At 51.0% G+C, this 16,507-nt stretch overlaps 1 protein-coding gene across 3 annotated transcripts in view; it reads left to right on the top strand.

Moving 5' to 3' along the window:
* The window catches only part of SHISA6 (shisa family member 6), a 281,745-nt gene that overhangs the window by 21,921 nt on the left and 243,317 nt on the right, over positions 1–16,507 (top strand). For all 3 annotated transcript variants that reach the window (XM_045527164.1, XM_045527162.1, XM_045527163.1), the window contains exon 2: positions 501–661. In XM_045527164.1, the coding sequence (XP_045383120.1) occupies positions 501–661 (161 nt within the window). The remainder of the gene's footprint in view (positions 1–500; positions 662–16,507) is intronic.

The following is a 16,507-nucleotide window of genomic DNA, read 5'->3' as shown; positions in this document are numbered from 1 at the left end:
TCCCTGATGGCAGGAGCTGTGTGTTGTTCTTATCTGCGTCTCCAGTATCTAGTGTACACTACTCATTGTGTGTTTTGGGATGGGGAGGTGGTCCTCCGATATTAGTAACCTGCTGCTGAATTTGAGGCCAACGGTGTCAGCCCTCACTGGGATGACATTCCTCTGGCCAGCTGCTGTGGATATATTCCTGGCATAGGTAGGCATTTGGGGAGCCAGGGCTTTGAAAGGGCTCAGGGTTCACAGATGTGAAGTGAATCACAAAAAGAAACTATAGTCACAGCCTTTTAGTGTCTGTCCCCCCAGGCATGATAACCTGTGCCCTGTGTTCCCCCACTGAGACCAGCCCCAGATGAAGCTGTGACTACTGAGAACTGAACACTGTGTCTCTGTCTCCTCCTGTATGTGTGTAAATCAAAGAGCCCATGAAAGTAAGCGAGCTCCCTTTGTGGGTGTGTGCACCTGCTCAGTAGATCTCACGGTGTGATCTCCTCCTTGTTTAGGGCTCTGGCTGACATCTTGAGACAGCAGGGACCCATCCCCATAGCACACTGTGAAAGAGAAACTATCTCGGCTATCGATACCTCTCCCAAAGAGAACACGCCGGTCAGATCGTCCTCCAAAAACCACTACACCCCCGTGCGTACGGCCAAGCAGACTCCAGGTAAGTGAGAGCTCAGTATCTTGAAGCTTTGCCGAGGCTGGTGAGATGTTTCTGCTCCAGCGGGGCAGGTCATGGACTACGGTACAGTGAGGGACTCCTTGATGGACAGGCAGGCTTGTGGAAGAGTTTGGGGACTGTATCCCTGGGGAGAGTGTGGAACTGGAGAGACCGCTGCCAGTCAGTGTCTGGGTTGGGCCAGGGCTGACAATTTCAAGCATCTGTGATTTAGTGAGTGGCTGGTATAATTCTCTTACCGGAAGGGGAGCTTGCAGCAGCATGGCAGGGTATGGTCACCCATTCTCCCATGCGGTGGGAAGGTTTAGGCTGCCTAGGATGCTAGATATGTGACAAGAAATTGCTGCACTCAGAGGTAGAGGCTGCTCAACCACTGGAATTGCAAAGAGCACTTCCTGAGGGTGGGAATTACACTTGTATTTTCGGGTGACCCTTTCCTGTGCTCTGTAGAATCCCTGGATGTGTGATGAGTTGCTATTAATAATGATGCGCCTTCTACTTCTTTACTTGATCATTGCTGTAACACTATGAAAGAAACAGCAGGGCTTGGTGTCCCTGTCTTATGGATTAATAAATGAGGCTCGAGAAAATTTAGTAACTTGAACAAGGTCACCGAGGTGTTAATAACAATAAAAACATCAGTAATAACAGCAATATAACCTAAATATTTACTGGGATCTTGTTCGGTGCCATGAGTTAATGCTGAGGGTTTTACATGTATTTTCTTATTTATTTTTCACAGCAATCTTAGAAGTGCTTATATTATCCCCCTTTTATATGAGGAATAGAGAAGTTAAATAGCTTTCCCAAGGTCACAGAGTAAGAGAAAAAACCAGGATTCAAACCAGGGCAAACAGTTAACAAGAATCAGGGCTAGAAAACCCACCTGAGGACGTGAATCCCAAATATCTGAGCACAGTCTCCTCACAAGCACAGCTCCGGAAGTCGCATCTCACCGTGAGCAGTACAGACAGCCCAGCACCGATCCCGGCCCCAGAGACAGCTTCTGCTTTGACGCTTGGATCTGAAATCTTCACACCTGTCACCCCTGCAGTTTTTTGGGGAGATGGGCTATATCTGTGGTCCCCAAGCCCCGGGCCACAGACTGGTATTGGGCCTCAGCCTGTTAGGGACTGGGCCACAGAACTCTGCTGCCCCCCACCCTTTCTCCGTCCGTGGAAAAATTGTCTTCCATGAAACTGGTCCCTGGTGCAAAAAAGGTTGGGGACCACTGGGCTGTGTGATCTGAACTAAACCTGCAATAGGGATATACAACCTCTCGCTGGTAGCAGGTGTGCCTCACATCCAAAACTGTAGCGAAGGTACTGCTGAGATCCAATTTATTTTCCATTCATTCTTTCATTTTCTTAAATTTATTAAGTCAGAAACCACATATTTGCTTTTAAGATAGTAGTCATAAATCTTTTGAGAATCTAACAAAAGCTGAGGGCATTCTCCTCTGAAATGTACATACATATGCATATAAATACACACATGCATCCCACAGTTTGTGTGGGGTTTAGGGGATTCAGACTCCTCCACAGTTAGAAATCCCCCATGCCAAGGTAAAGATGAGGGCTCTGCCTTTGCGAAAAGTCCAAGATGCATTTTCAGCTTTCAGACCACGGATCCTTACAGCCTAAGCAATAGAAGGAGTCTTGGCAAGAACATCTGGAGCAGTGGTCATCTACCTGCCTGCACGGTAGAGTCACCTGGGGAGCTCTTAAAAATACCGATGCCTGGGCTCCGCAGATTAACTGGGATTTCTAGGGATTGTGCCTGTGTCACATGAGTCTTTTTAACAATCTCCCCAAGATGATTCTAACACGCAGCCAGAGTGAAGAATCTCACGGGGCCAGAAGGATTTCTTCATTTTAGGAGTGAAGCCCCTGAAAGCCTCTGCCGGTGGTTCTCCAACTTGGCTGCACATGGGAATCACCTGGGGAGTGTTAAAAATTAAGGCTCCCTGGGCCCCACCCCCAGAGGTTGTGATTTTATTGATGTGGGGGTGTGGCCTGGGAATGGGGTGAGCGGGTAAAGCTTCCCAGGTGATTCCAGTGTGCAGTGAAGTTGGAGGGTCACTGGGCGGTGGAAATTGCATAAAGGCACCGTTGTAACTGACTCTCCTTCTCACTGGTCACTGTTCCATGTAACCTCGGTATCACGGCCAGCTGTGAGGAGGGTATTCCGGTTTTCCCCAACATTCATCATTTGAAGTCAGTCTCTTCCAGAGCCTTGTTGCGACTCTGAAACTTCAGGTCACTCTGGCATGAAAAGCACCTCTGGTCATTTATCCTCACCCCTTCGAGTTTTCTCTGTCTCATCACAAGTGAGCTAGTTCCCCACCACTGAATCCAGACCCAGTCCACTGATTAGGTGGACAGCCTTGATTCGCCCTTAAACACCCTTCACTGAGCAGGAAGATTTGTCATTTCTTCTGGTTTCTACACGCAGCCTTTCTTCTAGCAAACTAAGAAAGCAAGCTGACAGTTATATGATTCACTTCTGTGTTTCAAGAAATCCCCCCCGCCCCCACCCGTCTCTCTCAAATTGGAACTCCCCACTTAGTGTTTAGAGACGGGAATTGTTTCCTGGCCCCAGAAAGCATTTTCAGTGGTGACATGTAAATTTAAAAGCAATTTCATCACAAGCCACAACTTCTACAGCTTATAATGGACATGATGCTTTTCCAAATAGTTGATATCCTTTGCCACAAAATATTGCAATTTGAACAGTTCTGTTTAAACTTAAACAGAACTTTGGGTAAGTGTTCAAAGTGGGAGTTTACTGTGATTGTGCCACTCATCAAATCAACAAACCACCAATTGCAGGAGTAAGGTGGCCAGAGTTGTTAGGGGGATATTAAGGAAGATGTCTAGACACACCAGGAGGGGTCAGAGTGTGTGGGTAGCTTTGCTCCCACAAATGCTGTTGGTGGCGGGGCTGCATCAGTGCCACCCGGCAGCGTGTGAGCAATGCAGGCCCTCAGGCTCCACCCCCCCCCCCCACCGAAGGAGAACTGTATTCTAGTGAAATCAATTAGCAATTAAGGTTTGGGAAGCACTGGGAAAGCGTGGCCCCTGAACTACATCCTCTTCCATGTTCTTGGTCCCTGTCTCTTACTATGTATGTGATCTGGGGCAAGTTTCTCTGAGTTTTTGAGTTTCTTTGTCTGCCCTTGAGGCTAATAGTACCTGTGGCCTAGAGGTGTTTTAAAGGTATATTGAGTTAAACCAAGTAAAGCACTTAAAACAGGTCCCCATCCGTAGCAAATACTATTATTACCCATGACCAGGCTGTGCAAGTATATCCACAGCTCCTGGAAAATGAATTAAATGAATGAGAGAACCAAAGGCAATGCACTGGTGTCCTCAGACCGGGCGGGGTCCGTGGTCGCGTCTGGGATGCCGCTTCCCGGCCCCACCCCTTCCTGTGTGTGGCTCCTGCTCCAGGCACATACTCTGGGGGTGAACGTGGGTCGTGGGGCTCAATTAGGGTTTTGGGCGTTGAAAACACATGCTTGTTTGGTTTAGGAAGTGGATAAGGATCTTGCAGTGATAATAATAGAAACAATAACACAAGTACCATAGACTGAACACTTACTGTACGCTGCACACTCTGCTAGGATCCAGAGAATGGATCCTGCAATATTTCTTAGGTGTGGAAGCTCCTAATCGCACATAACAGAAAAGTCCTCCTCCCTTCTGTAAGAGCCTTTTACCCTAACTCTTCTAGCAAGCCCTTTTCCAACTTTAAAGGGAGCTCTAAAACGGACAGTTTGAACACTGAAAACCAGGGAAGCCTGCTTTCATCCCCCACCCCTCAAATCTGGCTGCCTGTAGCCCCCTGCTGTTCCAGGCGTGGTCCACGGATCAGCAGCGACTGCGTCCCATGGGAGCTTGTCAGACATGGAGAATCCTGAGCCTTTCCCGGGACCTGCTAAGGCAGAAGCTGCATTTTGATAAGATCCTTAGGGGATTTTCACACACATTCAAGTTGAAGAAGAGACCCCACTAGCACAGCGATTCTCAGCCCTGGCCACACATTGGAATTGTGTGGAGAATTCTGAAAATACTAATGCCAGGCCCCCACCCCCAAAAATTCTGATTTCATTGCTCCGTAGTAGGATCTGCACACTGATATTTTATTTTATTTATTTTTTATTTTTTATTTTTTTTATTTCAGCTCATCATGGGGGTACATAAGTTTAGGTCATATACATTGTCCATGTCCCGCCCATCCCCCCCGAGTCAGAGTCCCAAGCGCGTCCGTTCTCATTCTCCAGACAGTGCGCCTGGCACTCATCATGTAGTCATACCTCCATCCCCTCCCCCCCCACCTCCCCGGGTCTGCACCTGATATTTTAAAGACACACAAACAGATGAAAACCTCCCCACATAGTTCTCACGTCCGGCAAACATCGAGAACTGGGCTCTGGAGGGAAAATAAGGGAAACATCCTTTGAAGGCTGTAGAGTGCGGGTTCACACCGAGCCTGGCCGGTCCGAGGTCCTGGGCTGCAGTGATACGTCTTCTCCACGGCAGGTGGGGCCGGAAGGAGTGAAGGACTCAGGCTCGTCCGAGAGAGGGAAGGTGTCAGGGTGCAGCTAGGAATGGAGACACCTGGGCAGGTACCACTAGAAATATCAGAATAGTTTAGAGGACGAAATGGAACCTTCAGGCGATGCACCACCTCTAGCATTGCAGGGCCCCCTCCTCCACCCCAGCTCAGCATCCGGCGGCTCCCTGTGGGCTTGGTCTTCATGCTTGGGGAGGAGGGGAGACCTAGCATATTTGCCTGGCCTCATCCACGCCTAAAGAGCCTGTCTCGGGGTACCTGGGGGAAAGTGGGGCGCCCATCCCTAGCAGTAGTAATGAGATTGTGTGTTAGCGTGCCAGCATTTTTGATATCTAACTTCACATTATCAAGAGTGGCATCAGCTGGAGGCAGTAAATATTCATGCCCCATCTACACACCACTGGGAGTTGTATAAATGAGCAATCAGTCATCCTGCCAGTTGTCAAAGCCATACTCTTTAATGGCAGACTACGGGGGCCGTGACTCTTTAAGTTCCGTGGAGAATGAAAGCTGTGCAGGTGACAGAAAGGAGCGCTTTGCCGCAGCCCTCGAGGCCCGGCTGCCATCCCCCACCCGCTGACCTCAGCTCCTGCAACTTTCTGCGTCCTTCGATGGGCTCCAGACACATTGGTCTTTACTGTCCCTCCACGTGCCAGGTGTATTCTTGCCTTGAGATATTTTCCTCTCTCTGTTCCTGTGGCCCCACATTTTCCAGCACCAGGTATCTGTGCTGTGAAATTTAGTGCTCAAGTGGCACTATTTCAGAGAGGCCTTTCCTGACCTCGTCATCTGTTCCTGTCTCCTGCTCTGCTTTCTTCAGAGCACTTACATCCTCTAACCTCGCATGTTTGTTGGTTCATTTGTTTATTGTCTCTGCCTGCTCAGAATGTAAGCTCCATGTAGGCGACGGTTGTATCTTTCTGCTGTTGTCATATCCCGGAACCGAGAGCACTGCTGAAGGTCCTAATTGCTCAATGACTGTTTGTCCAGGGAATGAATGAAGGATGGCACAGTCCTTTGCTTGCATGGGTGTGGGAGCCACAGCTGAGTAACCGAGGTGTTGGTTTCGTAGCTGTGTGCTGAAGAGCTCCCATTAAGGCTGCATGCTTATCTGGCAGCCCTCTCTGCAATGTAAGTGTGGAGTCGGTCACTTGAATAGCTCCATAGGCTGGTCTCTGGGTGGCTGTCTGAGCCGGGAGGCCCTGGTTTCCAGAGCCCACACTTCTCACCAAGCCCCTGGCTCCCTCCTCCTGTCCAGGGCTGACCCAGAACTCTGTGGCTCAGTGCAGCCGGAGGCTGGGGGCTTCATTACTGTGGCTGGGCTCACAGAGGCTGTAACCCAGGGCTCCCTTCCCTCTCTGTTCACCTTGCCAAGGGTAGGGAACTTGGAAGCCCAGGCAGCCCAGAGCCCCTGCCTCCAGGGACAGGTTTAGTGCTGCCCAGGAAGCCAGAAACCTGGGCCATGCACCGAGCTCTGGAAAACTTCTGGTCGACCTCAGCCTCTCGTAGGAAATGGGACTTTTCTTTTCTCAACCATCCCCAAGGAAACAGAACTATTTGTTCTAGAGCAGGCTGAGACGACAGCCTCATAAGATTCTGGGGCTCTGCAGGGATGGTGAGAGCAGCCTGTCCAACCTGTACTTGGCCTGTGAGGAAACTGAGGCACACAGGTGTCCCCTAGGTGTAAATGTAAATCTACCAGAGCAACATCTGACACAAGGGAAATAATATCTTAGGTCTACACTGTCCATGTGTTGTTCCCCAGCCACATGTGGCTGTTGAGCACTAATTATTAAAATTAATTGTACCTATTTGTTTTTATTTTTAATGTGACTACTAAAAAATGTAAAAATACATATGTGGCTCACATCTGTGACCCACATTTTATCACAGTGGGCAGCACTGACTTAAATGATAGAGGTATTGAGTGTCCACTTGAGTTCAAGTTTCGCTTGTGAGCAGAACAAAGCCTCTGCCTTCGTGGAGCTTACCGGGTATGGGGGAGACATCAAGTAAGCACGTAAATAACTTCAGAGAGGGATAAATGCAGGGGACACCACCAGGCAGGGGAAGTGTTAGAAAAACTCTGGGAGGAGGGAGTTGCCTTTGGTAGTGTGATCTTACCAGGTGGCATTTGAGCTGGTACCTGCCCGAGGAGGAGGACCCAGCCACAGAGGGAGGAGGAGGAACATTCGAGGCAGAGGGAACAGCAAGTGCAAAGGCCCCGAGGCAGCACACCCAGCGTGTTCAAGGAACAGAGCGCCAGCGCGGGTGTGTGGGGAAGGAAGGAGCCAGTGTCTGGGATGAGAACACAGGGGTAGACACAGACCATTCAGGCAGGGTCTCGGGGGTCACAGTGAAGAGTATGGATTTTATTTAAGTGTGATGATCTGATTTCCATTTTCTGACTGTCGAGTAGTGGAAACAGGCTCTGTTAAGGGAAGCAGAGCAGCTGATCAGTCAGCTTTGTAATGGCAAGATGGGTTAATGCTAGAACTTTCTCTGCCTGCTTCCTCCGCAGGAAGACACCCTCCCACAAAGGGGGGCGAGGCGATGCCGTAATAGCCTGTAAGCTTCAGAATCAGACAAACAGAGCTTGGACAGCCTGGACATGAGTCCTGGGCCCTTAAACAGGGGTTGGCAAACTTTTTCTGAAAAGGGCCAGATTGTAAACATTTTAGACTCTGCAGGCCGTAAGGTCTGTGTGGCAACTGCCTAGTTCTGCCCCTGTAGCCCGAAAGCAGCCATAGGTGAGTGAGTGAGCGGACGTGGCCATAAAACAGGCAGCGGGCAGGGTTTGGCCTGTGGGCTCTGGTGTGTCACCCCCTGCTCTTAACCTCTCCCTGAAAGCCCCAGCCACCTTCCATGTGACATTTCCTCCCACGTGGAGTGTGCTCAGAGACATTCCCCTCCCCGGGACGCTGTAGGGCAGTCGATGGCGAGCACAGAGCCTGTGCCCGGGAGGTGCTCTGTCAGCGCTGGGCACCCTTTCCCCTCTTCCCTTTCCCGGGGCTCTGGCTGGGGTGCTGCACTTCACTCCCAGTTTACAGCTGGGTGAAGCGGGGTTTACAGGGGTTGATGACTGAACCCCGTCATAGCGGGGATCCGGGTCTCCAGGGTGTCCCTGGGCCTTGGTTCTTCTCAGCTCTGACCTTCTTGGTGTTTTTCTTTTATCACTTGGGTGATGATGTCGCAAGCGTGCTTATCGAATTGACAGGTGACACATCACTAAGGGGGATGGCCAGCACCCCCCGGGGGGAAGGCAGACTCAGGATTCAAGGCATCTTGTGGGGCGCAGACACCCCACGGTCTCATTTCACAAGGCCCCTCTGCTGCCCAAGGCTCACCCTTGGGTCCTGTTCGCCGCAGGCCCACAGAGACCTTGTCCCCTCGACATCTGCCCTTCTCCGCTAGCTCTGCTCCTCCAGCGTGGGTGGCATGCTCAGCTCCCACACCCTCACCTGGAGGGACGAGCCCACCCTCCATTTCGTACCCTCCCCCCGACCCCGTCTCTCCCCGACAGCCACCTTTGCAAAACGGTTGTCCACACCTGCTGCGTCTCCATCATCCTCTCCTCCCACCTGCTCCTCAGCCCGCCCCCTCCACTTCACTGCCGGGCACCCTCCCGCCCACAGCTCTGGCACCTCCGCTTCTGATCCCTGCCTGGGGGCGTCCCTCCTCTGTGCCCTGATGGCCCCTTGTCACTGGTGTCACTTCAGGGAGGCAGTGGGATGGGCTGATCCAGAGAGTTGGCCCGGTTCAGACCCAGCCCTGCCTTTACTCGCCCTGGGCCTTGATCACTTCACTGAACGCTCCTTGCCTCAGTTTCCTGGTCTGTACGGGGATAATAACATCTCCCACATGTGTCGTTGTGAGGATTGACTGAGTTAACCACCTCTGGGCTATCCGTCCTCTCTGAGGCACGTCCAGAGTCAGCCCTGCCCACCCCACAGTCCCCAGTGCCTGGCTTAGAGCCCGGCGCACTCGAGCTGTCGGGTAAATATTCACAAAGTGAATAGCACCATAAAAATCCCGTATTTGGGTCGGGAGACCCAGGAAGTCCTGCAGGGAGAATAGCAGAGGCCGCGTGAGAGAGCCATGAGGGCTTAGTGTGAACAAACAGAGCAAATCGGCAGCTGAGGGCACAGCTACATCATTAGACCACATTGAAAGAACCTCGAATCCAGATCCAGGGAGGTGACATGCCTGCTCTTCTCGTGGCACGCTGAGCGTGGTACCCTGAGGTGCCATGTCCTGTTGTACACACCCACGCCCCTTGCCTGCCAGGGAGGGTGACAAAGCTGCTGGCAAGCTTGAGAACCCCGTCCTTTGAGTAATACTAACAACTGACAGTACTTTTTAAAGTGCTTTCTACAGGTTATTTAAATCTTATAAAAACCCTATGAGGCAGCCACTATCATCATGCCTACTTTGTAGATGAGGAAACTGAGGCCCGGTGGGCATCAGAAGCTTGTCCCAAATCACACAGCCGGAAAAGGGCTGGCTGGGCTGGGCTCTGAACACAGGCAGACTGACCCTGGAGCTCAAGCCCTGAAGTCAAATTGACCACAGGTGCAGACAGGGCACCCCTCCATTGACGGGAAGCCGGTCCTGAGGCTGTGGGTCTACACTTGCTCCTGGTTGGCCAGGTGCATGGACCTGGGGCTACAGGGAGGACGCCACAGGGGGCTACTGCCTGCTCTGCATAAGGGCGGGTGTCCCCATGATGTGAGCCCCTCAGCTCCAAGGCAGATCACCTGGCCAGGCAGTGAGCCACTCACTCCATGAGGATTTTAAGCAGGGTTGGGGCCTACCTGGGCCTCTGCAGCATGAGAGGGAGGCTGACCTAGCAACTTCTGAGGTCCTATTTTTCTTAGGTAATATAAGAACAGTAGCTGGCTCTTGTTGAGGGCTGAATGTGCAGGCTCTGTGCTGGGAGCCTTCCTTGTGGAATCCTCGTGTGGGCACTGTCACCATCCTGGTAGGCCGGAGGCCACAGTGGCATGAAGTAACAGTGCAGCCCGTCCACAGGTGCACAGCTGGTCAGTGACAGGGCACAGGTCTGCCCTGGGCAGCCTGATCTGGAACTTACTGTCTTATCGGCTGCACTTCTCTCGGGATTCTGTGACCCCAGGGTCAGAGCCCGGGCAAAGCCCATGGCCAAACCACCATTCCATTCTCAGTGCCAGACTTGTCCTGAGAGGAAGGGTTAATTCCCACTTCTTAATTTCATGCCACTCAGAGAGTCCTAAGCCCGTGTGTTCCAATCCTGGGAGGTAAGTGGCTTCTCCTAGCACGGGATTGCTTTAAGAACAGGTGTGCCCAGATGCAGAGCCTTCCAGAAGCCAGAGGAGCTGCCCTTGCCCTGGCCGGGCTGGCTGTGCCCAACACATCCTCCCCCCATCCCCCAGGGTCTCGACCTGCCTGGTTGCTGCCCCGGCTTGGCCAACTTGGCCAGTGAGGACCAGCCCCTGCCCCTCCACTGAGGAGGCAGCCTGAGTGGGGGGCAGGCAGAGCCTGTTCTCACCATATGGCCCAGGGAGAAAGAGTCACTGAGCTGGCCTGCTAATTACTCACCACGACGCCCGGGGAGCAGGAGGATTTAGAACACGTTCCGGCTGTTCCCAAAATGAGGTGTGGGTGAGAGGGAAAGCCAAGCACCGAGGACAGGGTTAGAATTTGAAATTACCTCCGTGAGTTGGCAAAACCGAGGAAACGACGGAGCGCGGTGCAGCGACAAGAGCAGGAGGGTGCTGGGCAGGGCAAGCCCACGACGCAGGATGCAAGGGAGAGAGGCCACGTGCCCAGCCCTCGGGCTGCGTAGTGAGGGAGTTCTGGGGGGAGGGGGAGCCCAGCCGCCATGCCAGTGGCCTTTAGGGGTCTCTTCCCCAGGGGTCTCAACGTCCATCGCCTACAGAGTAAAGGATGCTTGGGAACCAAAGATAGAGGCAGCGGCGGCATCCAGCCACCATAACTAGATGCCATGCACCCATTGTGTGCCAAGCTCTTTGTTAGGTGCCACAGGAGCTAGAGGATGGATGGGATGTGGTCCTGGCTTCAGGAGCTTAAATCCAAGAGCAGAAAGATGAGACGATACAAGAAGATAATTGTCATGCAGGTGCCCCACCAAAATTATAGGCCACCAGCTTAGAATGTGCAGAGAGAGGCTGCTGTGGTCGGGGTGGGCATTGCAGAGTGCTCGAGGGCAGGTAGGAATTCCTGGGTGAGGAGCAGGGTGAAGGGTGTTCATGGAGGTTGGTAAACTGGCACCCACAAGAGATGCTTAAGGGACCAGAGGTTTGCAAAAGGGCACAGTGATCAATTCCTTTGGAAGGGTTGGTTGTGGCTCTTCTATAAACAGACAGCAGTGATTAAAGATTTGGGACAAAGGCCAGGAAGGAACTGGAACTCTGTGTACTAGTGGAGAAGGCTGCTCTGAACAGGGGGAATTGTTTTCTTTCATTAAACATATGGGCTGTGTCCCTGGGGGCGGGGTGGGACGGGAGTAGTTCGGGAAGGGGTGGGGGCTCCTACATATGGCTCCGCATATGGCTCTGTTGGGCTAATGACATGGGAATGGGGCAAGGTTGGGCCCTCCAAGGGGGCTTGGAGAGGCAGGCTTTGAGAACCTAAAAGAAGAGGCTTGCAGAGGAGGAGATGTAAGGACCTGAGAGCTAGAAAAGGGGAAGTCAGGTGGGACTCAAGATACCCTGATCCCTTTGTTTATTCAAGTGATTTTGGTTCTTTACCGGGTGTCAAGCACTGATGATGCAGTGAACAAAGCTGTCTCTAGTCTCATGGTGTTTACATTCAGCTAGAGGAGACAGAAAATAAACCCATAGACATATACCTAAAATCAGGTAATGACAAGAGCTTTGCAGACAAATAGAGCAGGGAAAGAAAATAGGAAGTGATGGGAAGTGGTAGGAAGAAGCTCGACTGTGGAAGGGACACTGGAGCAGAGACCCAAGTGACCGAGCCACGTGTGCCTTTCTGGAAGAGGAGTGTTCAGGGAGGGGGTGAGATCCTGCCTATTGTGTTTGGGGAACAAGAGACACCAAAGTGGCCAGAGAAGAGAAAGCTGCGGCAGAAACACATTAGTGGATAAAGTCAGAGAGGTGGGGTCTTTTGGCCACACGAGGTTTGGGTTTCATGCTGAGTGTGATGGGAGCTGTTGCAGGGCTTATAGCAGAGGAGTGATAGGAATTGACGTGTGTTTTTGAATAATCACTGCAGCTGCCATCTTGAGAATGGACCCTGGAGGGACAGAAGCAGAGGGCAGGGGTGGGAGGGGGAAGCTGTTGCATCTCCTATGGGTGATGGGAGGGAGGTGGAGACTGGGACTGGGATGTTCGTGACGGAGGACATGAAAAAGACTCTTTTCAGGGTTTATTTATTCTTTTTTTTTTTTTTTTTTTTGAGACAGAATCTCACTTTGTTGCCCGGGCTAGAGTGAGTGCCGTGGCGTCAGCCTAGCTCACAGCAACTTCAAACTCCTGGGCTTAAGCGATCCTACTGCCTCAGCCTCCCGAGTAGCTGGGACTACAGGCATGAGCCACCATACCCGGCTAATTTTTTCTGTATGTATTTTTAGTTGTCCAGATAATTTATTTCTATTTTTAGTAGAGACGGGGTCTCGCTCAGGCTGGTCTCGAACTCCTGACCTGGAGCGATCCACCCGCCTCGGCCTCCCAGAGGGCTAGGATTACAGGCATGAGCCACCACACCCAGCGGTTTATTTATTCTTAACTTCATATTTTGAACAATTTCAAAGGAATGGAAAATTTGCAAGAATGATATAATGAACACTTATATGCCCTTACCAGTTGTTAACATTCTATGCCTCTGTTTCTCTTCCTCCTTCTCCTTTTCCTCCTCCTTCTTCTCCTCCCCATCGTCACCATTATCATCATCATCACCATTGTGAGCATCATCACTACCACCGTTACCATCATCATCATCATCCCCATCCCCATCATCATCACCATCATCACCAGCATCATCATCATCACTATCAGCAGCAGCCGCAGCCCTAGCACCATCATCATCACCATCATCACCATCGTCATCATCATCGTCATCATCACCACTACCACCACCATTATTGTCATCAACACCATCGTCATCACCATCGTCATTACTGAACCACGTGAGAATAAGTTGCAGATACTGCGACTCTTCATACCTAAACTACTTCAGCACGTATCTTCTCAGTTCAAGGATGTTCTCTTACGTAACCCTGATACAATATCCAGATTTATGAAACTTTTCGTTGTTCTAATACTCATATCTAATAAAGAGCTTGGGATTTATTTGAAGGTAGAAATGACATCATTTGCTGATGGGTCATATGGAGGGCGTGAGGGGAAGATGGGAGTCACAGATGACTTCAAGGATTTGGGCCAGAGCAAATGGTTGAAGAGAATGGCCAGGTCAGTACAAGGGCTTGGAATGAATAGTTGAGAGGTCTTATCAAAAAGAAAATTAGGAAAGGCCTGAGTGTTGGCAGATGAGCTGAGCTGGAGTGTCCAGTTCTCCAGCAGATATTGCCAGAGCCATTATAAAGGAAGTCAAAGTATTTGGTGTCTCTCTCTCACTCTCTCTTTGCTCCCCTTTCCCTTTCCCACCTCTCCCTCTTTCCCCTCCCACACCACCACCCACATGTACATGTACAGATTTTCTTTTTCCAGGGATCTAGACCTGAATGTAGCCATGAATATCTTTCATCAGAACTAAATAGATCAATAATGACACATTAGAATATAAGTGCCTTAAGTACAGGGACACCTCTCCTTTGCTCACTGTATTTATCCATAGTGCTCAGAGCATTTTGCACAGATCTTGGCACTTGCTAGGCATTCAGTAACTATTTCTTGAATAAATAAGTGATGGAATGAATGTTCTTATTTAATATATTAGACAGCATGCAGCAATTACGATTATGTATGCTTGCAAATGACTGAATACCTAAAATAGCAGTTGCCAATACAAAAGGGAAATTTCTCCATCTCTTCTGTAAAAGAAGTCCAGGGATGGTAAGGCTCTATAGTATAAAGGACCCAGGCTCCTCCTAGCTGGTTGCTCTGGCTTCCTAAGCATGTGGCCTCCATATCATGGCCCAAGATGGCTACATGAGCTCCTGCCATCATATTTGCATTCCAGGCATATTTGTATTCTAGGCCTCAAGAGGGAAAAAGGACCAAGCAGATCATGCCTCATTTCTTTAGGGACACTTGCTTGAAGTTGCCATAGCACTCTCACTTATGTCACATCAGCCAATGTAGCTTTATGATAGGTGGCCATGTGACCAGTGAATATATGAGAATTCTTTGACCAGAGAAGAATGGCTCACAGGGGACAATTAACGATCTGTGTCACGGTGTGGCCCAGAAGGGGACTGTGTAATGCTTCTGCCAGAAACCATTGGTATAAAAGCCATCAGTGAAGAGAACCGCTGTGGCTACTGTCTGCGTTTCTCACTGTAAACATGAGTGGTTGTGTCTCTGCATGGACTGTGAATGCCCAGGGTGGGGAGGCTCGTGGGGAACCCCTGGAGAAACGTGGGAAAGCTCTAAAGGCGTAGTGTTTGCCTACTTTTGATTCTGACGTGGAGGCCACAGAATGTTACCCCAGTAGCGAAGCCAACACATTTGGGGAAACCTCTGCAGAGGGTCCCCACCTCTGTGTCCTCAAATGAGCTCCTTGAAATCAGAGGCTGTGTCTTGTTCACCTTTGGGTCCCTGCACCTTCATGCCAGGAGCTCTGGCTGTCCCGTACCGCGTATCCTAGCCCACGTGTGCTGGACGAAGACAAGGCAACACATTTGGATTGTTCAGAAGTTTTACAAGATGCAGCAAAGCCAGTGTTTCCTAAGTAGAACATCTGGGGAGGTTTTGCCAGACTATCCAGAAAGTATGTCGATGTGGACATTGCCTCGGCCGCGTCCGCCCCCGCTGCAAGGAGGCAGGAACGGCCGCTCCTGGATCGAGACCCAGCTGCTGGGCAGAGGCCCACATTCAGCCCTGCCTGCGTCTTTGCTCTGATCTGTATTCCAGCTTCGTCTTGCCTTTGTGTGTGTTTAGCTTAGGGATTTATCACTGTGGCTTAGATCTGTGATGAAATAGATAAGCCTGCACTTTAATAAATGTGGCATTTCTTTCCCCGTAAGAATTAGATTAAAGGAAATGGAGCCTCGGAGGAGGCCGGGCAGGGCGGGAAGGTGGAGCTGAGTGGCCATGGGAGGCAGAGGACACCACAGGCAAATGCTTGGGGACGGGGACACTGGGGCACAGTTTGGGGCCATTTGAGAGTGACGTGGCAGGGCTTCCTTGCGGCAGAGAAACAGCCTCATGTTTTCTGTGGAAGGAAGCGAAAACAGCAAAGTCCTGTGATGCTTGCTCTTGAGCCCTCCTGAGTGAGGAGTTTGGGGTCCTGGCTTGTGTCCCTGCGGCTCAGCTACAGGCACATTTCCTGCAGTCCTTTGCAAAGGTCCTGGGTGAGAGTCCGGGGGCTGCGGGTCTCCGCCAGGCCACAGTTTCAGCTCCAGGACAACCAGAGAAGCACTGCTCTAGTGGAAGGAGTGGGTGAGCCATGTAGCCTCGAGCAGAGACATTGCTCGACCTCTCTGAGCCTCTGCTTGCTTTTCTCTGTGTGAGAAGATCAATACCAACTTGTTGGATCCTAGTAGAGACCCTAGACCATAAACCTGAAGTGACAAGCACAGGCCTGGCTCGTGGTTGATGTGCACTAAATGGTAGCACTTGGTGGTGGTGCTGCGGAGCCTGGATCCGTTCTGTGCAGTTTCTGAGTGATGGAAGGCCAATCCTTCCATGGTTTTCAGGACAGGGAACTCTGCAGTTCCCTTTGGTTCGTGTGGGCCACTTCCTCACAGGCTGCTGGATGGGAATCCTAGAGTCACCTGTAGGTGAAGCTTAGGAAGAGGCTTGTTCAAGGTCAGTTTGTGGTGGCAGTGCCTGCAGTGGCTACTAGAGCTTGTAATTCCAGTTCCCCCAAGACTCCTGGTCAAGCACTGTCTCCAACACCCCTATTATTTTTTATTCACAGTCATAAGGTCACTGTAACCAAGAACAGCAAAGAACAGCAAGCGAGCGAGCGAGAGAGAGAGAGAGACGAGGCCACGGCAATGACCTGTATTTTCAGTTTTCATTAGCAGGCTCCTGCTCTCAGGGCTGCTCTGGGCAAACACCTGGTTCCTTAGATTTTCCTATAAAGGCAGTTCACGGTGACTTTGAG

The sequence above is a fragment of the Lemur catta genome, chromosome 15 (genome assembly GCF_020740605.2).
Source record: "Lemur catta isolate mLemCat1 chromosome 15, mLemCat1.pri, whole genome shotgun sequence".
Lineage (NCBI taxonomy): Eukaryota > Metazoa > Chordata > Mammalia > Primates > Lemuridae > Lemur > Lemur catta.
The sequence above is the reverse complement of the archived record's forward strand: the minus strand, read 5'-3'. Positions and strand labels throughout refer to the sequence as shown.